Here is an 18,741-nt window from a genome sequence, read left to right on the forward strand (position 1 = left end):
ACGTGGGGGAGACGTAAGTTCCCTGCCCCCCAACAAAGCACGCCGTTCTGAAAGCTGGCGTCTGAGGACAGGAAGGCCAGGGCCCTGGGCCCGGGGAGCAACGGTCCTAAGAGTCCCGGGTGTCCTTCCTGCCTCACACGTGAAGGATGAGGAAGCACATCTGGGAAACACCAGCGGACACAGCAGAAGCCCAGTGGAAGCCCGCATGCTGGAGCCGGAGCACCAGGACAAAGGGAGGGCGGCCCACCCAGGCCAGGTGCTGTTGGAAAAGGCTGAGCATCCAGCCTGTGACGAGGACCCCTGCCCATCAGTGAGACGTGCCCCTCCCGGGGTGGGAGTGTCAGTCAGAGGAGGCCTCAGGAAGAGTTGGGACTTTCACCATCACCCAGCAGTGACAAGGCAACCTCCCCTCAAAAAAAACAAAATCACTAAAAATGAAATACTTAGATGTAAGTCTAACAAAGCATGTACAGGACTCGTATGCTGAAAACTAAAAAAGAGGTAAAGTCTCAACTCAGTAATCTAAGCACCCACCTCAAGAACCAAGGAAAAGAAGAGTGAAATAGACCCAAAGCAGAAAGAAGGAAGCAGTGAAGCTGAGAGCAGGACTCAATGAAATGAAAACAGAAAAACAGTAGAGAAAACCAATGAAATGAAGGGCTGGTTCTTGGAAGAGACCAGTAATATTAACAAACTTCTAGCAAAACTGACAAAGCAAAAAGAAGGAAGACACCAATTACCAGTGTCAGGAATGACTCAGGGGACATCCCTGCGGACCCTGCAGACATCAAAAGGATAATGGAAAACCACAAACAACTCCCTGCACACAATTCAATGACTTAGATGAAATGGGCCAAATCTTCAAAAAACATAGACTACAACTCACCCAAGATGAAACAGACCTTTGAATAGCTCCATAACTGTTGAGGAGATTGAATTTGTAATTTTTAAACTCTCAAAAATAAACCTCTAGGCCAAGATGTTTTCACTGGGGTGGTATACCAAATGTTTAAAGAAGAATTAATACCAATTCTACACAGTCTTTTCCAGAAAACAGAAGTGAACACTTCCCAATCCATTTGATGAAGCCTAATATTACCCTGATACCAAAACCAGATAAAGATAGTACAAAAAATATGTATATAGGTCAATATCCCTCATGAATATAAAGGCAAAAATCCTTAACAAAATATATGCAAATAGAATTCACTAAGATATAAAAACAATTATACACCATAAACAAGTGGGGGTTATTCCAGGGACATAAGGCTGGTTCAGTATTTGAAAACCAATCAGTGTAGTCCAACATATTAACCAGCTAAAGAAGAAAAATCCCATGATCACATTAATTGATGCAGAAAAAGCATTTGACAAAATTTAACACCCATTTATTAAAAAAAAAAAACTCAGAAAAATAGAAATAGAAGAAACTTCCTCAACTTAATAAAGATCATCTACCAAAAAAACTGTACAGTTAACATCATACTTAGTGGAAAGACTAAATGCTTTCCCCCTAAGATCAAGAACAACGCAAGGATGCCCACTCTCACCACCCTATTCAACATTGTACTGGAAGTTCTAGCCACTACAATAAGGCAAGAAAAGCAGGTAAAAAGCATAAAGGCCAGGAAGGAAGAAATAATACTGTTTGCAGACGACATAACTGTCGACATAGAAAATTCCAAGGAATTCCAAAGAATCTACCAAAAAAAGCCTCCCAGAACTTAGAATTGAGTTTTGAAAGGTCACAGGGTATAAGATAAACATTCAAAAATCAATTGTATTTCTATATACTAGCAATGAACATGTGGACACCAAAATTAAAAACACAGTACATTTACAATCACTCCCCCCAAAATGAAATACTTAGATGTGAATCTAACAAAGCATGTACAGAACTTATACGCTAAAGACTACAAAAGGCTGATGAAACAAATATACCAAAGAAACTCTTTGGAATGGAGGGCTAGGCAAAAGCTTGTATACGTGACACCAAAAGCACTATCCATTAAGGTTTCCACAAAAGGAAAAATGGATAAATTGAACTTCATCAAAACTTAAAACTGGCCAAGTGGCATTTATTCCATGTATGGACTGCTGACTCAACAATTGAAAGTCAATGTAATACATCACATGGACTAAAGAAGAAAAATCATAACAATAGGTGCTGAGCTTTTGACAAAATTTGCACCCATTCATAATAAAAACTCTCAGCAAACTTGGAATAGAGGGAAATTTCCTCAACTTGATCAAGAATAGCTACAAAAAAGCCAACAGGTAGCATAAGTAATGGTGAGAAACTAGATGCTTTCCCCCCTAAGATTGGGAAAAAGGCAAGAATGTCCCCTCTCATCACTCCTATTCAACGTCGTATTGGAAGTCCTAGCTAATGCAGTAAGACAAGAAAAGAAAAGAAAATGGATGTAGATTGAGAAGGAAGAAATAAGACTGTCTTTGTTCACAGGTGACATGATTGTCTAAGTAGGAAATCCCAAAGAATCAACAAATCTCCTGGAACTAATAAGCAGTTGTAGCAAGACTGTAGATAGAAGATTAAAATACAAATGTCAATTGCTTTCCTGTTTACCAGCAATGAACAATTGGAATGTGAAATTAAAAATACAATACCAGGGCTTCCCTGGTGGCGCAGTGGTTAAGAATCCGCCTGCCAGTGCAGGGATATGGGTTCGAGCCCTGGTCCGGGAAGATCCCCCATGCCGTGGAGCAACTAAGCCCGTGTGCCACAACTACTGAGCCCGCATGCTATAACTACTGAAGCCCACGCACCTAGAGCCTGTGCTCTGCAACAAGAGAAGCCACCACAATGAGAAGCCCACGCACCGCAACGAAGAGTAGCCCCCGCTCACCGCAACTAGAGAAAGCCCACGCACAGCAACGAAGACCCAATGCGGCCAAAAATAAATAAATAAATAAATTTTTAAAAATAATAATAAAAAGTAAAAAAAAAAAATACAATACCAGGGACTTCCCTGCTGGTCCAGTGATAAAGAATCCGCCTTCCAACGCAGGGGACACAAGTTCGATCCCTGGTCGGGGAACTAAGATCCCACATACCCCGGGGCAACAAATCCTGCGCTCCACAACTACTAAGCTCGCATGCCTCAGCTAGAGCCTGCCTGCTGCAAACTACAGAGCCCACATGCCCTGGAGCCTGCACGCCACAACTAGAGAGAAAAAACCCACACACCACAACTAGCAAGAAGCCCATGCACAGAAATGAAAGATCCCGCATGCCACAACTAAGACCAGACACAGCCATTTTAAAAATAATTAATTAATTATTTTTTAAAAATACCATTTACGTTAGCACCAAAAAAATTACTTATGTATAAAATTTAATAAAATGTGTATAAGATTCATATGAGGAAAACTGTAAAATTCTGATGAGAGAAACCGAAAAAGATCTAAATAAATGGAGAGATAGTCCATGTTCATGGATTGGAAGACTCAATATTATTAAGATGTCAGTTCTTCCCAATTTGATCTATAGATTCAATGCAATTTCAATGAAAATCCCAGCAAGTTATTTTGTTGATGTCAACAAACTGATTCTTAGGTTTTTATGTAGAGGCAAAAGACGCAGCATAGCCAACACAATATTGAAGGAGAAGAACAAAGTCAGAGGACTGACACTACCCAGTTCTAAAACTTACTGTAAGCCACAGTAATCAAGTGTGGTTTCCGCAAAAGAAAAGACAAAAAAATAAATGGAACAAAGTAGCCCAGAAATAAACCCACACAAATACAGTTAACTAGTCTTTGACAGAGGAGCAAAGGCAATCGTTGGAGAAAAGACGGTCTGCTCAACAAGTGGTGCTGTAACAACAGGACATCCACAGGCCAAAGAAAACCTTTACACAGACCTTGTTGCACTTTTCACAAAAATTAACTCAAAATGGAACATAGGCCTCAAAGTAAATTCAAAGCTATAAAACTTCTAGAAAATAACATAGGAGAAAATCTAGGCAACGAGTTTTCAGATACCACACCAAAAGCATGATCTATGAAAGAAACAATCGATGTTAGATTTCATTAAAATTAAATGCTTAATTTTAATGCTGTGCTCTGTAAAAGACACAGTTAAGAGAATGAGAAGACAAGCCACAGATGGGAGAACTATTTGCAAAACACATATCTGTTAAAGGACTTGTATCCCAAATATGCCAAAAGCTCTTAGAAGTGAAGAGTAAGAAAACAAATAACCCAATTAAAAAGTGGGCAAAAGATCTGAACAGACACCTCACCAAAGAAGGTATCAGATGGCAAATAAGCACGTGAAAGGTATTCCATTTCATGTGGCATTCGGGAAATGCAAATTAAAACCATGAGCTACCACTACACACTTACTAGAAAGGCTAAAATCCAAAACACTGACAATACCAAATGCTAGCGAGGATGTGGAGCGACAGGAACCCTCATCCACTGCTGAGGGGGATGCAAGATGGTGCAGCCCTTAGGAAGACAGTTTGCTGGTTTCCTACAAAACTAAACATGCAACGACCATACAACCCAGAAGTTGCACGCATAAGACATTCTTCCTAGAGAAATGAAACTTATGTTCACACAAAGTCCTGGACACGAATGTTTATGGCAATTCTATTTGCAGTAGCTACAACCTGGAAACAGCTCAGATGTCTTTCAGTGGGTGGCACGTCCACACCGCAGAGCAGCAGTGGGAGGCACGGAGTGTTGATGAGACGACCACCGCATGCTGGGGCCGCGAGAAAAAGGCAGCCCCGGAAGGTTGCCTATCGTGTGATTCCATTTATATGAAATGATGAAATTAAGAAATGGAGAACAGATGAGTAGTTGCCAGCGACTAAGTTGGGAGGGGACAGGCCGGATCCTGGTGATGGAAATGTCCTGCATCTCCCAGCGTCCACGCCAGGGAGCAGGTTGTGATGCCACACTACAGCCTTGTAAGACATCACTGCGGTGGGGAGCTGGGTGAAAGGTACGTGGGGTCCCTCTGGATTATTTCCTACAACTGTATGTGAATGTACAATTATCTCAAAGTAAAAAGCTTAATTTTTTTAAAGGTTGATAAATACTCAAAACTAAGAATTTCCTAATGATTTGCTATAGTTGACTGTTATCTGTGCTCTTGGGCAGGAGCCCTATAGGAAGGGGGCCCCCCCATCTCTCCCCCTCCCCGGCTCACTGGCACCACCTTGGCAGCTTGGAGCTGGCCGTGCGGGAGTCTTCACACCGTGGAAATCAGCAAATGCTGAACTCAAGGCTTGATTCATTGTTTTGTCAATTGACTAGACTTGACGTAATGGAGGAAACATGAACAACACAATTAAACTGAAAAGTGTGTCAGGTCCGTACAAAAGCTCTGGGAAATACTCCTTTGAGGATTCAGCCACTGTTACCTGACTCAGCACAGATGTCAGCTGTGTCTCTGGTTTCACTTTCTTTCACTTTTCGAGAGAAACAAAGGTATCAGCCACGTGTACGTCGGAACCACGTGTTGGTCACAGGTCGGTTGCAGATGCGGGAGCAGGGTAAACATCGGGGAAAGCATTCGGGGAGAAGCAATTGACTCCATGGAACTTACAGGGAAGAGCGTCGCCCTTTTCGTGATTATTTTCAAGCGCATGCGACACATCCTTTCTATCAGCAAATTTTAGAATAAACCTCTTGTGTACCAAGAGGCCTGGGTTTTTGTTCAGAGAGCCTGTCCTTAGCCATTTAGCAGCACAGCACGGTTTCTGAGGGACTCCTGGCCTCAGGCTCCCTGAGGTGCCACCTTCACCCTCGTGGAGAGAGAACTGGGAAGGTCCAGCCGGGGCCCCAGGTCGTCCTGGTCACACTGAGACTTAAAGGCCTGTGGGTACTTGTTAACCATGCAGATTCCCAGGCCAGGCCCCCGGGTTCCGGCTCAGGGTCTGCGGTGGGGCCTCCAGGTTCTGCGGAAGCTCCCAGCCCTGGGGGATGGTGCCCGGGTGCGCCCCTGGCGGGGCCCGAGCGGGGGCAGGTCTGCTGAGCCAGCCGGCCGTCCCCCCTCCTCCACCCAGGCGTCTGTGTACTGCGTGGCCGCGGTCCTGTGGACAGCAGCCAAGTTCAGCGTCCCCCGAGACCACAAGCTGGCCCTGCCACGCAGGCTCAAGACCCTCCTCCTGCACATGGCCAGACGCAGCGCCCAGGAGCGGCCATCCGCGGCCGAGGCCATCGAGGTAACTGCGCTGTGGGGGGCCCCAGCTCAAGGTCCAGGGCCCGGGACACGGGTTCTTGTTTCTGGGGCAGGTCAGTGCTGTTGGACGGGGAAGGACATGGCTTCATTTGTGGACGGGCGGCGGGGGGTCTCTGCTGCTCAGCGCCGGCCTTCCCCCCAGATGGTCCTGTGTCTCCGGTGCATCCACCGGCCGGAGAGTGGCTGGGGATGTCCTGGACCCGAGCGCTGACCCCTGACCCCCTGCAGCGCGTCCCCCACATGCCCGACTTGCCCGCACTCCTCCGAGGGTCCCCCAGGCTGGGTCAGTGGCAGCCCTGTCGTTCCGTGGCTTCCCAGCTCAGGACAGCCAGGAAGGACAGCTAGAGACTCTGAATTTCATCCCAGGCCCCCGAGGCTGGGGTGCACGTGGCTCTCCCCAAGAAGGGGGGCCGTGGGGTCCTCCTGGAGAGAAGCCCCCGGGCCGCCCGGCTGCCACCGCACACTCCAACGGGCTCCACTGAGGGAGTGAAGCGGGCCGGCGCCCCAGGCGTGCTGGACGCTGGCCCGTGCTTGCTTTCAGACCTGCAGCGGTTACCTCCTGCACAGAGGCATGGACAGCAGAAAGATCCTAGCCCACCTGAGGGCATTGACCTGCACGGTAAGCTGGGCACCGCGGAGACCCCGCAGGCCCTTTATCTGCCCCTGGGGCCACGGAGGTGAGGCCCCTTGCTCTTCCCTGTTTACTGAAGAGATGCGTGGAGACTCTAGGGCGGAAGGCAAATCACTCTTCATCCTCCTGATGTAACTTTCCTTGGCTCGTTCCACCGTGAACGAGCTCACAGAGCAGCCCCTCCCACAGGCCCACACCCTGGTCTCTGTTGACCCCTGGCAGGTGCGGGCGGGGGCGCACCCTGGGGGTCCCACCGAGGGACCCGCAGTGCCTGTCGGCGTCCTGCTGTGCTGACCGGCCGGGGCCCCGTCGGGCAGTGACAGGGTCTCTCGGATGTAGACAGGAGCACACAGCAACTTTGGGGAGTGTGGGTTCTGGCGGTCTTCCCACGCCCCGGAAACCCACCGGAACCCTGCTGCACTGGGAAGCCCCGCGCCCCAGGGGCTCCTGCTCCAGAGAAACAGGCTTGCGTGTCAGCACAGGTTGGGGGCTCACGCCACGGGGGTCTCTCTGCACCCCCGGGGCCTTGCGCCCGTCCCGACCGGGAGCTGTCGTGTCCTTCTGCCCCAGGTTTGCCAGGAGGAAGAGACCATCGGTCTGCAAAACGCGTTCTCGGTGGTTGAACTGAGCCCCAGCACAGCAGCTGCGCCCAGGCCCGGCTCAGGTGGGCCCCGGGACCGGCCCGTCCCCACCGCCCCTGCCCTGCAGGCCCCTCGCCCCGCACTGCCCCCCGCTGCCGTCCCCCCAGAGGCTGCCTCCGGGAATCCAGCCCCGAGTGGAGGCCACCTCTGGACATGGCCGGGACCGCAGGCAGCGTGCCCACAGCTGGCCCCCAGCCGCCCTGCTCTGGACTCCCGCCGGCCCCTCTGGCCCCGGCCTCTCAGGCCTCACTCGGGTCAGCCCTCCCGTCTCACCAGCAGCCAGAGCAGGCGACTCGCCTCCACTCCCGCGCCCCACAGATGACCCAGCTCTTGTCTTGCCCTGTCTGCGCCTCAGTGGCACCCACCCGCCCCCTGCTGCCTACGAAGACCCTTCCCCACAGGCCCGTCCAAGCCTCCGGTCTGTGGCTGGGTCTTCTGGCCTCTTCCATCACTCCAGCCCCCCACCGAGCACCGCACCCCCTCCCTCCCTGCTCGGGGCAGCCCTGGGCTCCAGGCCCCTCCCTCAGGCCTCTCCCTGGAGTCTCCCTTCCTCCCAGTGCCCCTGAGGCTTCCTGGGCCCTTCAAGTCAGCACCCCACTAAGACCAGCACCCACCAAAGCCGGCACCACTACTAAAGCCAGTACCCACTAAGGCCTGCACCCCACTAAGACCAGTGCCCACTAAGGCCTGCACCCACTAAGACCAGTACCCACTAAGACCGGTACCCACTAAGGCCGGTACCCACTAAGACCCGTACCCACTAAGACCGGTACCCACTAAGGCCGACACCCACTAAGACCAGTACCCGCTAAGGCCAGCACCCACTAAGGTCGGCTCCCACTAAGGCCAGTACCCACTAAGACCAATACCCACTAAGGCCAGTACACAACTAAGGCCGGCACCCGCTAAGACCAGTACCCGCTAAGGCCAGCACCCACTAGGGCCGGCACCCACCCTGCTCACCCCATGTGTGTCTCCAGGCTTCATGCAGGTCAGCAGTGACAGCAGGCTGGTGGCCGTGCAGGGGCTGGTGCCCGGTCAACCCTCCTGCCTCCAAGGGGCCACGTTGCTGCCAGAGGCGTTCTCCTCCCCGGCCACTCACTTCAGGCCCATCGTCCTCGCTGCCAATGCCAGTGTCGCCAGGTGAGTGTCCCCACCCAGGGGCTGGCGGGCTGCCGGGCCCCCTGAACTCTCTCTCCTCTCTGCTCGCAGGGACACGCTCGCCCTGACCTCGGGGCCGGCTGAGAGGCCTGAGGAGAGGAGAGGCTGGCTGGCTGGGGAGGGTGATGGGAAGCGGGCTCCCGAGGCCCATGGAGCGGCCACCGGCCTGAAGACGCCCAGCCAGCCAGCACCCGGTTCCCCAGAGCCCCCCAGAGAGTCAGCGCCGAGAGACTCAGCCCAGGGCTGCCCCAGCCCCCCAGCCCCTGCCCCGGCCAGCCCGCTGGAAGGGGCTTCACTGGTGATGCCCAAATCTCCGGCCCCGGCCCCGCCCATGACAACACAGATGCCACCCCCGGAGCGAGGGCCGAAGGAACCCATCCCAACTGCAGCTGCTTGTGGAGGCCTCGGGCCCCGCCCCCCCGGGCCCACCGCAGCCCCCCACAGTCCTTGCCACCCAGCCAAGCCGCCCAGGAGCAGGGCCACCCAGGGCCCAGGCCAGGAGCCCGAGGGCCCCCCGTCAGCCACAGGGAGTCCCGACGGCCCCGGGGGAGCCCCTGTCAGGGAGTGGGGTGACCGGGCCCCAGAAGATCACCCGGAGTGGCCGTGCCCAGCGGACCACAAGCTCTGTCCGTCCAGCGTGGACGCCTCGCCCCTCCCACAGGGGACAGCCTGCCCATCGCTGCAGGAGGCCACACGCCTCATCCAGGAAGAGTTTGCCTTTGACGGCTACCTGGACCACGGCCTGGAGGCTCTGATCATGGGTACCACGGGGCCACGGGGGCCCAAGGACCAGGGACAGGCCCGGGGGGAGCCGTGCGCTGGGGGAGGTCACCACAGGAGGGCCCCCCACCCTCCCGTCTCTGCACAAAGGGCAGACCCCCAGGGGCCGGCCAGCAGAGGAAGCCAGCTGCACCCCGCCCCCCCGCTGTGCTCTCCGCCCCCGCCAGCTCCCGGGACCAGGGGAACCCAGAAAAGCGCTCATACATTTTAACTCACCCCCGTGGTTTTTTTGCAAACTCAGGGGAGTATATTTACGCCTTGAAAGACCTCACCTATGCCACTTTCTGTGGGGCCATATCAGAGAAGTTCTGTGACCTCTACTGGGGGGAGAGGTTGCTGCAGAGTCTTTTCAGAGTGGTGAACGGGAGGACGTCGCCCTCCGAGAAGTGAGAGCCCCTCCTCGTGGCCTCCCCACCCCCGCTGTGCCCCGAGGGCCCTCCTCCTGCCCCCGCGGCCCGCTCATCGCCCTCCCCAGAGCGGCCGCCTGCTGGGCCCCTCTTTCCCGGCCCCGAGGCCCACTCTGCTTCCAAAGCTCTCCCTTCAGGCGAGCGCTCCTCTTGGCTGGAAGGGGGCTTGTGGGGTCACATCACTGGGGGAGCCATCGAAAGACCCCAAGAGACGGACGCCCAGAAAGTCCTCTGCTAAAGGGCCCATGTCTGTGATGTCTGTGGCCTGTGGCCAGGCCGTCCTGGAGGTCTGGGGGGGCCTCAGTCCCTGACACCCCCGCTTCGCTCCCAGGGGAAGCCTGAGGGAGGGTCCCGGGGGTGCCTGCAGTGTCCTCCGTTCTGATGGCAGCACTTCCGAGGAGGCTGGGTCACAGCCCGAGGGCGGCGGTGGGACCAGCGCTCCGAGCACCTGCTCACCGTCCGGCAAAAGGCCCTCACATCTCGGAGCGGGTGAGACAGAGGGCTGTGGCTTGAGACCCTCCACAGCTGGATCTTCTCCACCCTTGGGGCCAGGTTACCCTGTGTCTCTCCAGGGTCCCAAGGGCAGGGCCCGTCCTCCTCTGGGGGGTCTGTACTGCGAAGGGGGGCATTCTCCCCAGGCCACCAGGTGGGCAGCAAGGGCAGGGGCTGGGGCCAGCAGCTTGGTGATGGGGGGTTCTGCATCTTTCTTGGAAACGTGCCATTTAAAGACCCTGAGGCGTATCTTCCTAGATCCATAGCCAGGACTCCCTGATAACTAAAATCTTTGTAATTTCCCCAAATCCGATCTGAGTGGGACATGGCTTTGGGGACCGTGTCCTTTAGATTGTGTGACTACAGTCACACACAGGACGGCAGTGAGAGCCCCCCGTACCGTGTGCACGCTTGGGAAGTTGGAAAGCAAAATGGAGAGGCCCAGAGAGCAGCTTATGACCAGCTGGGACCCTTGGTTCCTGGCGGACTCTCTGCTTTGTCTGTTTACGGACAGTTCAAAGGTCCCTTGGGTCTCTGCCACAACTCTGCCCTGCATGGCAGCCCATCTGGGAGGGGACCGAGGGACCCCGACCCTGAGGACCCTTCGCGGCTCCTCTAGAGCGGAGGTCCGAGGGGGCTCCTGCCCCCTACTCGGGACCTGTCGCCTCTCTGTAATCAGGGGCGGATTCTCCCCCCGGGAACCCCTGTTGCCGCGTGTGACCCGCCCCCCCCTTCCTCTGTCCAGGGAAGGAGAAGCCGGGCGTGGACTCAGACGAGCTCTCACGGAGCAACTTTGAGGTGGGGTTTCGGCCTCAGAAGTCGGTAAAAGCTGGGAGAGAGCAGCAGCCCCAGGCAGGAGAGGCCCGGCAGCAGGGCGGGGGCCTGGCTGGGGGCTCTGAGGCAGCGGCCCGGCTAGCCCGGCCCCTGGAGGGCGGCCCGTCCGTGAGCGCAGGCCCAGGAGGCTTGCAGAGCTGCAGCCCCGGCTGGTGCAGCGCCTTCTACGAGGCCGACTGCTTCAGCGCCGACGTGCACCGCTACGTGAAGGAGCTGGCGAGGCAGAAGGCCGCCGGGTGCGCCGCCGCCAACGCCCAGGGCCCGGTGAGTCCCGGGCTCCTGTCCACCGCTGGAGGGGAGGGTGCTCGGCCCCAGGGCGCCGTGGGGCGTGAGGACGGGTTCACGCTGGCGCTCCCGGGCTCCTCGGGGGACAGAAGGGCCCCCGTGTCTCCCACCCCTGGTGCCGTCGGTCACCAGCAGCCGCCACGCTGGTCTGGGCCCCTCCCTGCGTGTCCGCCCAGGGGGGCTGTGCTCCTGCATGCGTCCCCCACATCGGGGAAAGGAAATGGCTTTTCTCTCTTTCGGCTCTTGGCCACCAGGGGACATTTGGCAGGAGGTTACCTCACCCTGGGGACCACAGTCGGGTTTGGGCATCAAGGTCAGCCCTCAGGCAGCATCACGAGATGAAAAGCAGCACAGAAGCACCTGGCCCGTGGCGGTCAGCTCGGGGCAGGCCCCAGGGGGCGTCTCTGGTGGGCAGCGCACCCTGCGCGCCGCCCCGGCTCAGGGGCAGCCTGGGCTCCTCCCAGGTCAGCAGGGCGAGGGGACGCCCTAGACTGGAGAGTGTCCAGGCCTGGCCAGCCCGTGCGGCATCCAGGTTGGGGAAGCCCGATGTCTCTGTGTCAGAGCCCAGAGCTGTGACCAGGAGAGGGTGGCCCCCGGCCCGCATACTGACCCATGAGCCCCGGCCTCCTTCCTCCCACTCCAGTGCCCTTTCTTTGTTGTGCGTTTGTGCACAGCGCACCTCACTCAGAGGTACTAAGTGTCCCGGTCCCCGTCCCCAGCAGTGAGTGCCAGCGCGGCGGGGCGCCACTGCTCTGCCCGCTGTCACAGAAGAGGAGGCTGGGGAGGCGGGGGCGGGGCAGTTAAGGGACTCGCAGGCTGCCGAGAGGCCAGAGTGCAGCATCAGTGATGGGGCAGCGCTCACGACAACCCCAAAACGAGCGCAGGCCTCGCAACCGAGTACGGAGCAGGTCCTCCCAAATGGAGCCGCTCTGACACTGAAGGGTCACGAGGAGCCTGGGGTCTTGGCCGGCAGGAAGGGGCCCGTGGACACAGCGTTTGCTGTGAGGTGGTTACAAGAGGTGGCGGAGAACCCAGTGCGCACCCACAGAGCTCCTAGTCGTCAGCTGAGAGGGCCTGGAAGCAGTGAGTACACCTAGTGCCCGCTTCTTGGTTTCTAATGCCATTCTCAGTCAAAGGAACCAGGGCTCCTTGGAGAAATGGCTGATCTTGGGACCGGGACAAAAAAAAGTAGGAGCCGGGAACATCTCTGGTGCCCGAAAGTAAGGAAATGATCAAGAAGACAATGAAGAGGGTGTGTCAGAGGTCACAGGAACCAGCTGGAGCGGTGGGAGCTATAAAAGAAGTAACGCAGCATTGGACTCTGACCCAGAGTGCGGAATATCCGCGCATCCACACTGACACGGACGGCTGAACTAAACAGGGAGAGACGGCCCTTTTTACAGAGAGAAAATCCCATCTAAAAATTCATACGGGATCCCAAGTGGACCCCAACAGCCAAAATAATCGTGAAAAGGAACAAAGCTGGAGGATTCACACTTCTGATTTCAAAACTTACTGCAAAGCTACTGTAACCAAAGCAGTGTGGGACAGGCACAGAGACAGACGTATAGACCAATGAAATAGAATAGAGAGCCCAGGAATAAACTATCACACATATAAGAGTGCCGTGACCGTTCAACAAGGAAGGACAGTCTTTTCAATAAATGATGCTGGGAAAGCCGGATAACCCATGCAAAAAACCGAACCAGGACCTGTACCTTACACCATATACAAAAATTAACTAGAAAACCAAAGACCCAAACATGAGAGCTAAAACTATAAAACTCTTAGAAGAAAACATAAGGGAAAGCTTCATGACGGATTTAGCAATGCTTTCTTGGATATGATGCCAAAAGCACAGGCAACAAAAGTAAACAAATTGGACTTCAAAGTTAAAACCTTTTGTGCATCAAAGGACACCATCAACAGAGTGAAAAGGCAACCTATGGAATGGAAGAAAATATTTGTAAACCATCTATCTGATAAGAGGTTAATATCAAGAATATTTGAAGAACTGATGAACTCAACAATAACAAAACAAACAACTTGATTAAAACACAAGTGTAGGACTTGAATAGATTTGTAAAAGAAAATATACGAATGGCCAAAAAGCACATGAAAAGATGCTCAATGCCATTGGTCATCAGGGAAAAGCAAATCAGAACCACAATGAGCTACCACTTTACACCCATTAGGATGGCTATTAATAAAGATTTTTTAAAAAGCAGAAAACAATAGCCATCGGTGAGGATGTGGAGAAATCAGAATCTTTGTGCACGTTGGTGGGAATGTAAAATAGTGCAGCCACTGTGGGAAACAGTTTGGCAATGCCTCAAAAAATTTAAACAGAATTCCCACGTAAGCCAGCAGTTCAGCGTCTGAATATACACCCAAAAGAACTGAAAGCAGGGACTCAGATAGATATTTGTGCACCTGGTTCATAGCAGCGTTATTCACGACAGCCATAAAGGTGGGAACACCCCAAGTGTGCATGAATGGAAGAATGAATTAGCAACATGCGGTCCATCCACACAAAGGATATTATTCAGCCTTAAAGCAGAAGGAAATTCTGGCACTTGCTGCAACATCAACAAACCTTAAGGACATTATTCTAAGGGAAATAAGCCAGTTCAAAAAGACAAATACTATATGATTCCACTTATAGGAGGTCCCTGGAATAGTCAAAGTCGACAAGACAGGAAACAGAATGGTGGTTACCAGGGTCTGGGGAGCTGGTGCTTAACGGGGACAGAGTTTCAGTTTGGGAAGATGAAAAACGTCCGGAGATGGTGGTAGTGATGGCTGCACAACGGTGTGAATGAATGTACCTAATGCCACTGAGCTGCACAATGAGAAATGGTTAAAATGGTAAATTTTATGTTATGTATATTTTGTCACAATTAAGAAATTTAAAAATAAAAAAATTTTGAATGAGTCGGGGAAAAAAAAGTAGGGAGGGGTGAGCACTGGGGACTTGAGGGTTGAAACGAACTTGCGGACGTCACTGTAGCTGAATCTAAATAGAGAAGGGACTCTGGGGGTCCCTGATCCCTGCTGGGCTTCCTGCGCCCGCCACCCCTCAACTCCGAGCCCAGGTGTCCACAGCGTCCCACCAGCAGCACTGTGGTGTCACCCTGACCTCAGCTGGACCACAGGACGGGACCCCTGCTGACCAGGGCTGGCGAGTGGCAGGGCTGGGAGCCCACGTCCCCCGGGAGCAGCCGCCAGCCCCAGGGAGGACGGGGCCCCTTCAGAGGCAGCTCCACACGGACTTGCCCACAGTCTCCTCTCGACAGTGCTGGGCAGGGTGGGGAGCTGGTCCCCGTGTGTCCTCTGAAGGCACGGGTCACGTCCTCTGACATCACAGGTCGCCCTCTGACATCACAGGTCATGTCCTCTGACATCAAAAGTTACATCCTCTGGCGTCACAGGTCACAACCTCTGATGTCACAGGTCACGCTCGCGGGCAGCATCACGTCCTCGTGGACCCCTGTGGGCAGGCAGCCCCGTCGTCAGCCTGTGTCGTGTTCAGGGCCCTGGAGGGTGGTGCCAGTGGGTCCACTGTGTAGGTGCCTGGTTAGGGCCGAGGGGCCTGTCCTCGATCCCATGCTGTCCTGGAGTGGCTGCTCCCTGGAGGGAGACATGCCCACAGGTGAGCCCCGGGTGCCCCCCTGCATCGCACGTCGCTGGTCCTTGAAGGTGGACGCTGAGACCAGCCCAGGTCCCAGATCTGCTGGGCCAGCATCCGTTCTTAGTTGCTCGCGATCCTGTGGTTGGGACGAGGCTCCCACACAGGGTCCCACCATCGCTCTGCGGGCGGCTCACGTGGGGGACAATCCTCAGGGGGTGAGGTGGGCTGGGAAACGCCGGACGGTGACCAGTGACCATGTTTCTCCCTTTCTCCTGCTCACCTGGGAAGGCGTGTCTCCTGGAACCTGAGTACATGCAGGTGAGTGCCCTGTGCCCTCCTCTGCCTCGCGGGCGGGCTGGGCGACCCCGGCCACAGTTCCACACTCTCTTTGAGACCCGCTGTGTCTCTTTCAAACAGGGGCCTCAGGAAATCACAAAAGGCATAAAACAGCTAGTGGACATGTTTCACATTTGCTGCCCAAAAAGAGTGCGCGTACAACAGGCCAGGCACTGGGGTGGGCGGGGCCGCTGGAGGGCAAGCGGGCGGCTCCTCCCATCGCTGACCACGCGGCAGCGTCTCTCCGCGTCTCTCCGCCCGGCGCCGCCGTGGGGGTGGGCGCAGCATGGCCCTGGCCGTGACTTCGTGTGTCCAGCGCTGCGGGCATCCCCCAGGCCAAGGGAGCCAGCCGAGCACCGCTCAGCTTGCAGCCAACACAGGCTTTGCTCCCAGCGTTTAGGTGGATGGCACTGATTTCAGTTCATCCCTCCTTTTCTCTTTGTCTCTGATGTCTGGTCTTCCAACTTCCTTCTGGCTATTGTTTTATTTGTTCACTTCTTCATATTTGTCCGCCTCAGGGCCACGTAAGTCCAGTAGCCGCTGGGCCTCAGATCATCCTCATTTATCTGTCCAGTGAACTGATGCTCTTTTAATTCTCTGAGAACCACCCTCGGTCGGGCTAGGCCAGGAGGAAATACCTAAACTCAGCTGATCCTGAGTGTTTCCTTTAGACCCGCCAGTCTGACTCAGCCTGGGGGCCGCGCTTGCCTGTGCGCCTGCCGGGCTGTGGCCATGCAGGTGACAACAGTTCACACCAACCGCCCTGTGAATCTTGGTTCGTGTAGATTTATCCTTAAAATCAGTCAAAACGGTCCTTTTCTAAGAGTCAGTCTGCAGTTCAGTGATGAGAGAAGTGCTGCTGACAGACTTCACGCTTTATAAGCCAAGGTGATGGAGGCACTGACGGCGGCCCCCGCCATGCCCGCAAGCCCCTGCTGGGGAGTTTTCTCAAGTCAGCATCTGGGCAGCGGCCCGAGGGTGAAGGGCTGGACCTGAGCTGTGCCCTGGAACGCAGGCCGGGGTCCCCGCCACCGTCCTCGGGAAGCCAGGGCCACCACGAAGCAGGCATGGGGGAGGGGGTGCCGTGCAGACCCTTGGGCCTCGCCGAGACAGTGCCGGGCAGCAGAGGCCGATGGCACGGGGCCACCTCGCCTACTGCCGAGCCTCAACCGGCACCATCCAAAAGGACGTGCTCCACGATGGGACGTTCCAGACCTGCGCAGTCCATGGGGCTGCACCGGCCCGTGTGGCCACTGAGCGCTTGAGGTGTGGCCCACGTGGCGGAGGAATTAGCTTTTCATTTAACACTCGAACCACCGTGATGCCCTCCTGCCCCATCTTCCCCCCACTCCCACTCCCACGACCATGCCTGGGGCCGGCCAGCTGTCACATGGGGACTGGATGGGACTCAGGCTGTGTGACGAGCCCGAGCTCTCCTCCGAGGCACGTCCAGGAAAGTGACATCTCGCCAGCTGTGGGGCAGCTCCTGACGACCTCCAGCAGGGCCTCCCGCCGTGACACGTCCACCCCACAGGCTGCACACGGCTGAGCTGGAGGAGAAGCCAGAGGTCTTGAGGGACCTGGTTTAACAGCTGAGATTCCGCAGAGGGACGAGGTGTTGTGCTCAGGCCGCAGCACCTCCCCCGCCCCAGGCACGGCCCCTGCTCCCCAGCTGCCCCGGCCCGGAGGTCCCACCCCCCGTGGGGCTGTCTACGACCATCGTTAAAACACTAGCACGTGGAAAACGACAGCCACGTGAACCACCAGTTTTCAGTGAAACCACCAGATAGAAGGGATTCGGGTGTTTAAAGAAAAGTGCCACCTGCACTTTTTATTCCACAGAACTGTTCAGAAATAGATGCTCTTGACAAAGCTAAGTCCATTGCTGTAGGACGATGAGACGGGGGAACGTTGTCTGGACTGGATGTGGTCAGACTCCCCACAGTGAATGCCCACGTGCTCGGCTGTCAGGGTAGAGCTCCTGCAAGTACGGCCGACTCAGGCCCTGGGGGCCACCTTGACCCTCTTGTTAATAGCAAGTGGTTTCCCCAGGGGTCTGAGCGGTCCCCTGGCCTCTGCCCCCAGCCCAGCCCCTCTCTGTGGCCTGTCCTCACAGTCCCAGCAGAAGACCCACCAGAACCCAAGGGCCAGCTCACAGGGACCCCCAAGGCTTCCCAGAGCCCACTCCTGCCCCAGAATCATGGGCTCCCCCCCCCCTTGAAGGGGGCAGTCCGGCCCCCAGGGCTTCCCTCCCCCCTTGTGAGAGGAGAACATGCAGGTCCTGCAGGAAGGGGCTGGGACCCGTCGTGGTGCTGGGCACACGAAGCAGAACTGGGGGCCCTCGGCTCCCCTGCAGCCTGCGAGTCTTGGTCCCGCTTCCCTCGCGGAGACGTGGCCTGGCTGAAGCCCCCGCTGTCTTTGGGTTTCTGGACGGAAGCACCAAGTGGGCAGCGGGGGCTCAAGGGGACCTACCCAGTGGGCTCGGGGGTGGGCCAGTCTCGACGGGTCAAATGGGGTCTGCGACGCTGGGCGTGTCCAAACCTCATGTTCAAAGCAGGGTGGCCGAGCGCACGGGGGGCTCGGGAGGCCCCCGGGCCCACAGGGGGGAGGCTCAGGCTGCACCGCAACGGGGGTCCTGAGGGGCAGAGGCCAAGCGCGGGGTGGGGGCCTGAGGGGGTGTGCCTGGGGCCACAGAGAGGCCTCTCGGGACCACACGTGCCCGTGAAGACAGCCACCGCCTGCTGCGTGGACCTGCCCTGAACACCCCACCGGAGGCCAGTCCCCAGGACCAGAGAAAGCACAGGAGGCGTGCACCCAGGTCCCCCCGGCCCCCAGCAGTGGGCGTGCTGCCTGGATATCCCACTGGAAGGCAGGCCCTCCGTGGCCCGGACCCACCGGCAGCAGACGTGCCCCACCCCGCTCTGCCCACCTTTCCTCCTGGGCGGCTGGTGGGGGCAGGCCACCTGGGAGCGGTAGGAGAGGCTGACACTCACCGCTGCCTCACACATTTGGCCTTGTTTTTTAAGCGAGTCCATCGCATCTGCTTCTTTCCAGTTAGTTTACTGAGACATTTGCTAACCCGTCTGGATGTCCTGTTCCATTGACCAGACGCGGACGTCCCTTCTCTCGCCCGAAGGCCAGCCTCGGGGTCCTGCGTGCAAACCTGCTTCCCCTGAACTGCCGAGGGGTGGGCGCCTGGGGCTCACGGCTCTTTCCTCTCCAGGAGCTGGAGCAGCAGCTCATGATAGAGAAGAGAAACTTCCGGAAAACCCTCAAGTTCTACCAGAAGCTCTTACAGAAGGAGAAGCGGAACAAAGGTAGCCTTG

At 55.8% G+C, this 18,741-nt stretch overlaps 1 protein-coding gene across 2 annotated transcripts in view; it reads left to right on the forward strand.

The window, feature by feature from the left end:
- KNDC1 (kinase non-catalytic C-lobe domain containing 1) overlaps positions 1-18,741 on the forward strand; it is a 57,364-nt gene that overhangs the window by 26,257 nt on the left and 12,366 nt on the right. Inside the window, exons 10-19 of one of the 2 annotated variants that reach the window (XM_082408561.1) lie at positions 6,042-6,200; positions 6,759-6,836; positions 7,419-7,512; positions 8,470-8,632; positions 8,702-9,411; positions 9,672-9,816; positions 10,226-10,326; positions 11,075-11,427; positions 15,368-15,397; positions 18,639-18,732. In XM_082408561.1, coding sequence (XP_082264687.1) covers positions 6,042-6,200; positions 6,759-6,836; positions 7,419-7,512; positions 8,470-8,632; positions 8,702-9,411; positions 9,672-9,816; positions 10,226-10,326; positions 11,075-11,427; positions 15,368-15,397; positions 18,639-18,732 — 1,927 coding nt within the window. The remainder of the gene's footprint in view (positions 1-6,041; positions 6,201-6,758; positions 6,837-7,418; positions 7,513-8,469; positions 8,633-8,701; positions 9,412-9,671; positions 9,817-10,225; positions 10,327-11,074; positions 11,428-15,367; positions 15,398-18,638; positions 18,733-18,741) is intronic. The other variant, XM_082408562.1, reaches the window with a different exon arrangement.

This window comes from Balaenoptera borealis (genome assembly GCF_965194805.1).
Source record: "Balaenoptera borealis genome assembly, chromosome: 10".
Classification (NCBI taxonomy): domain Eukaryota; kingdom Metazoa; phylum Chordata; class Mammalia; order Artiodactyla; family Balaenopteridae; genus Balaenoptera; species Balaenoptera borealis.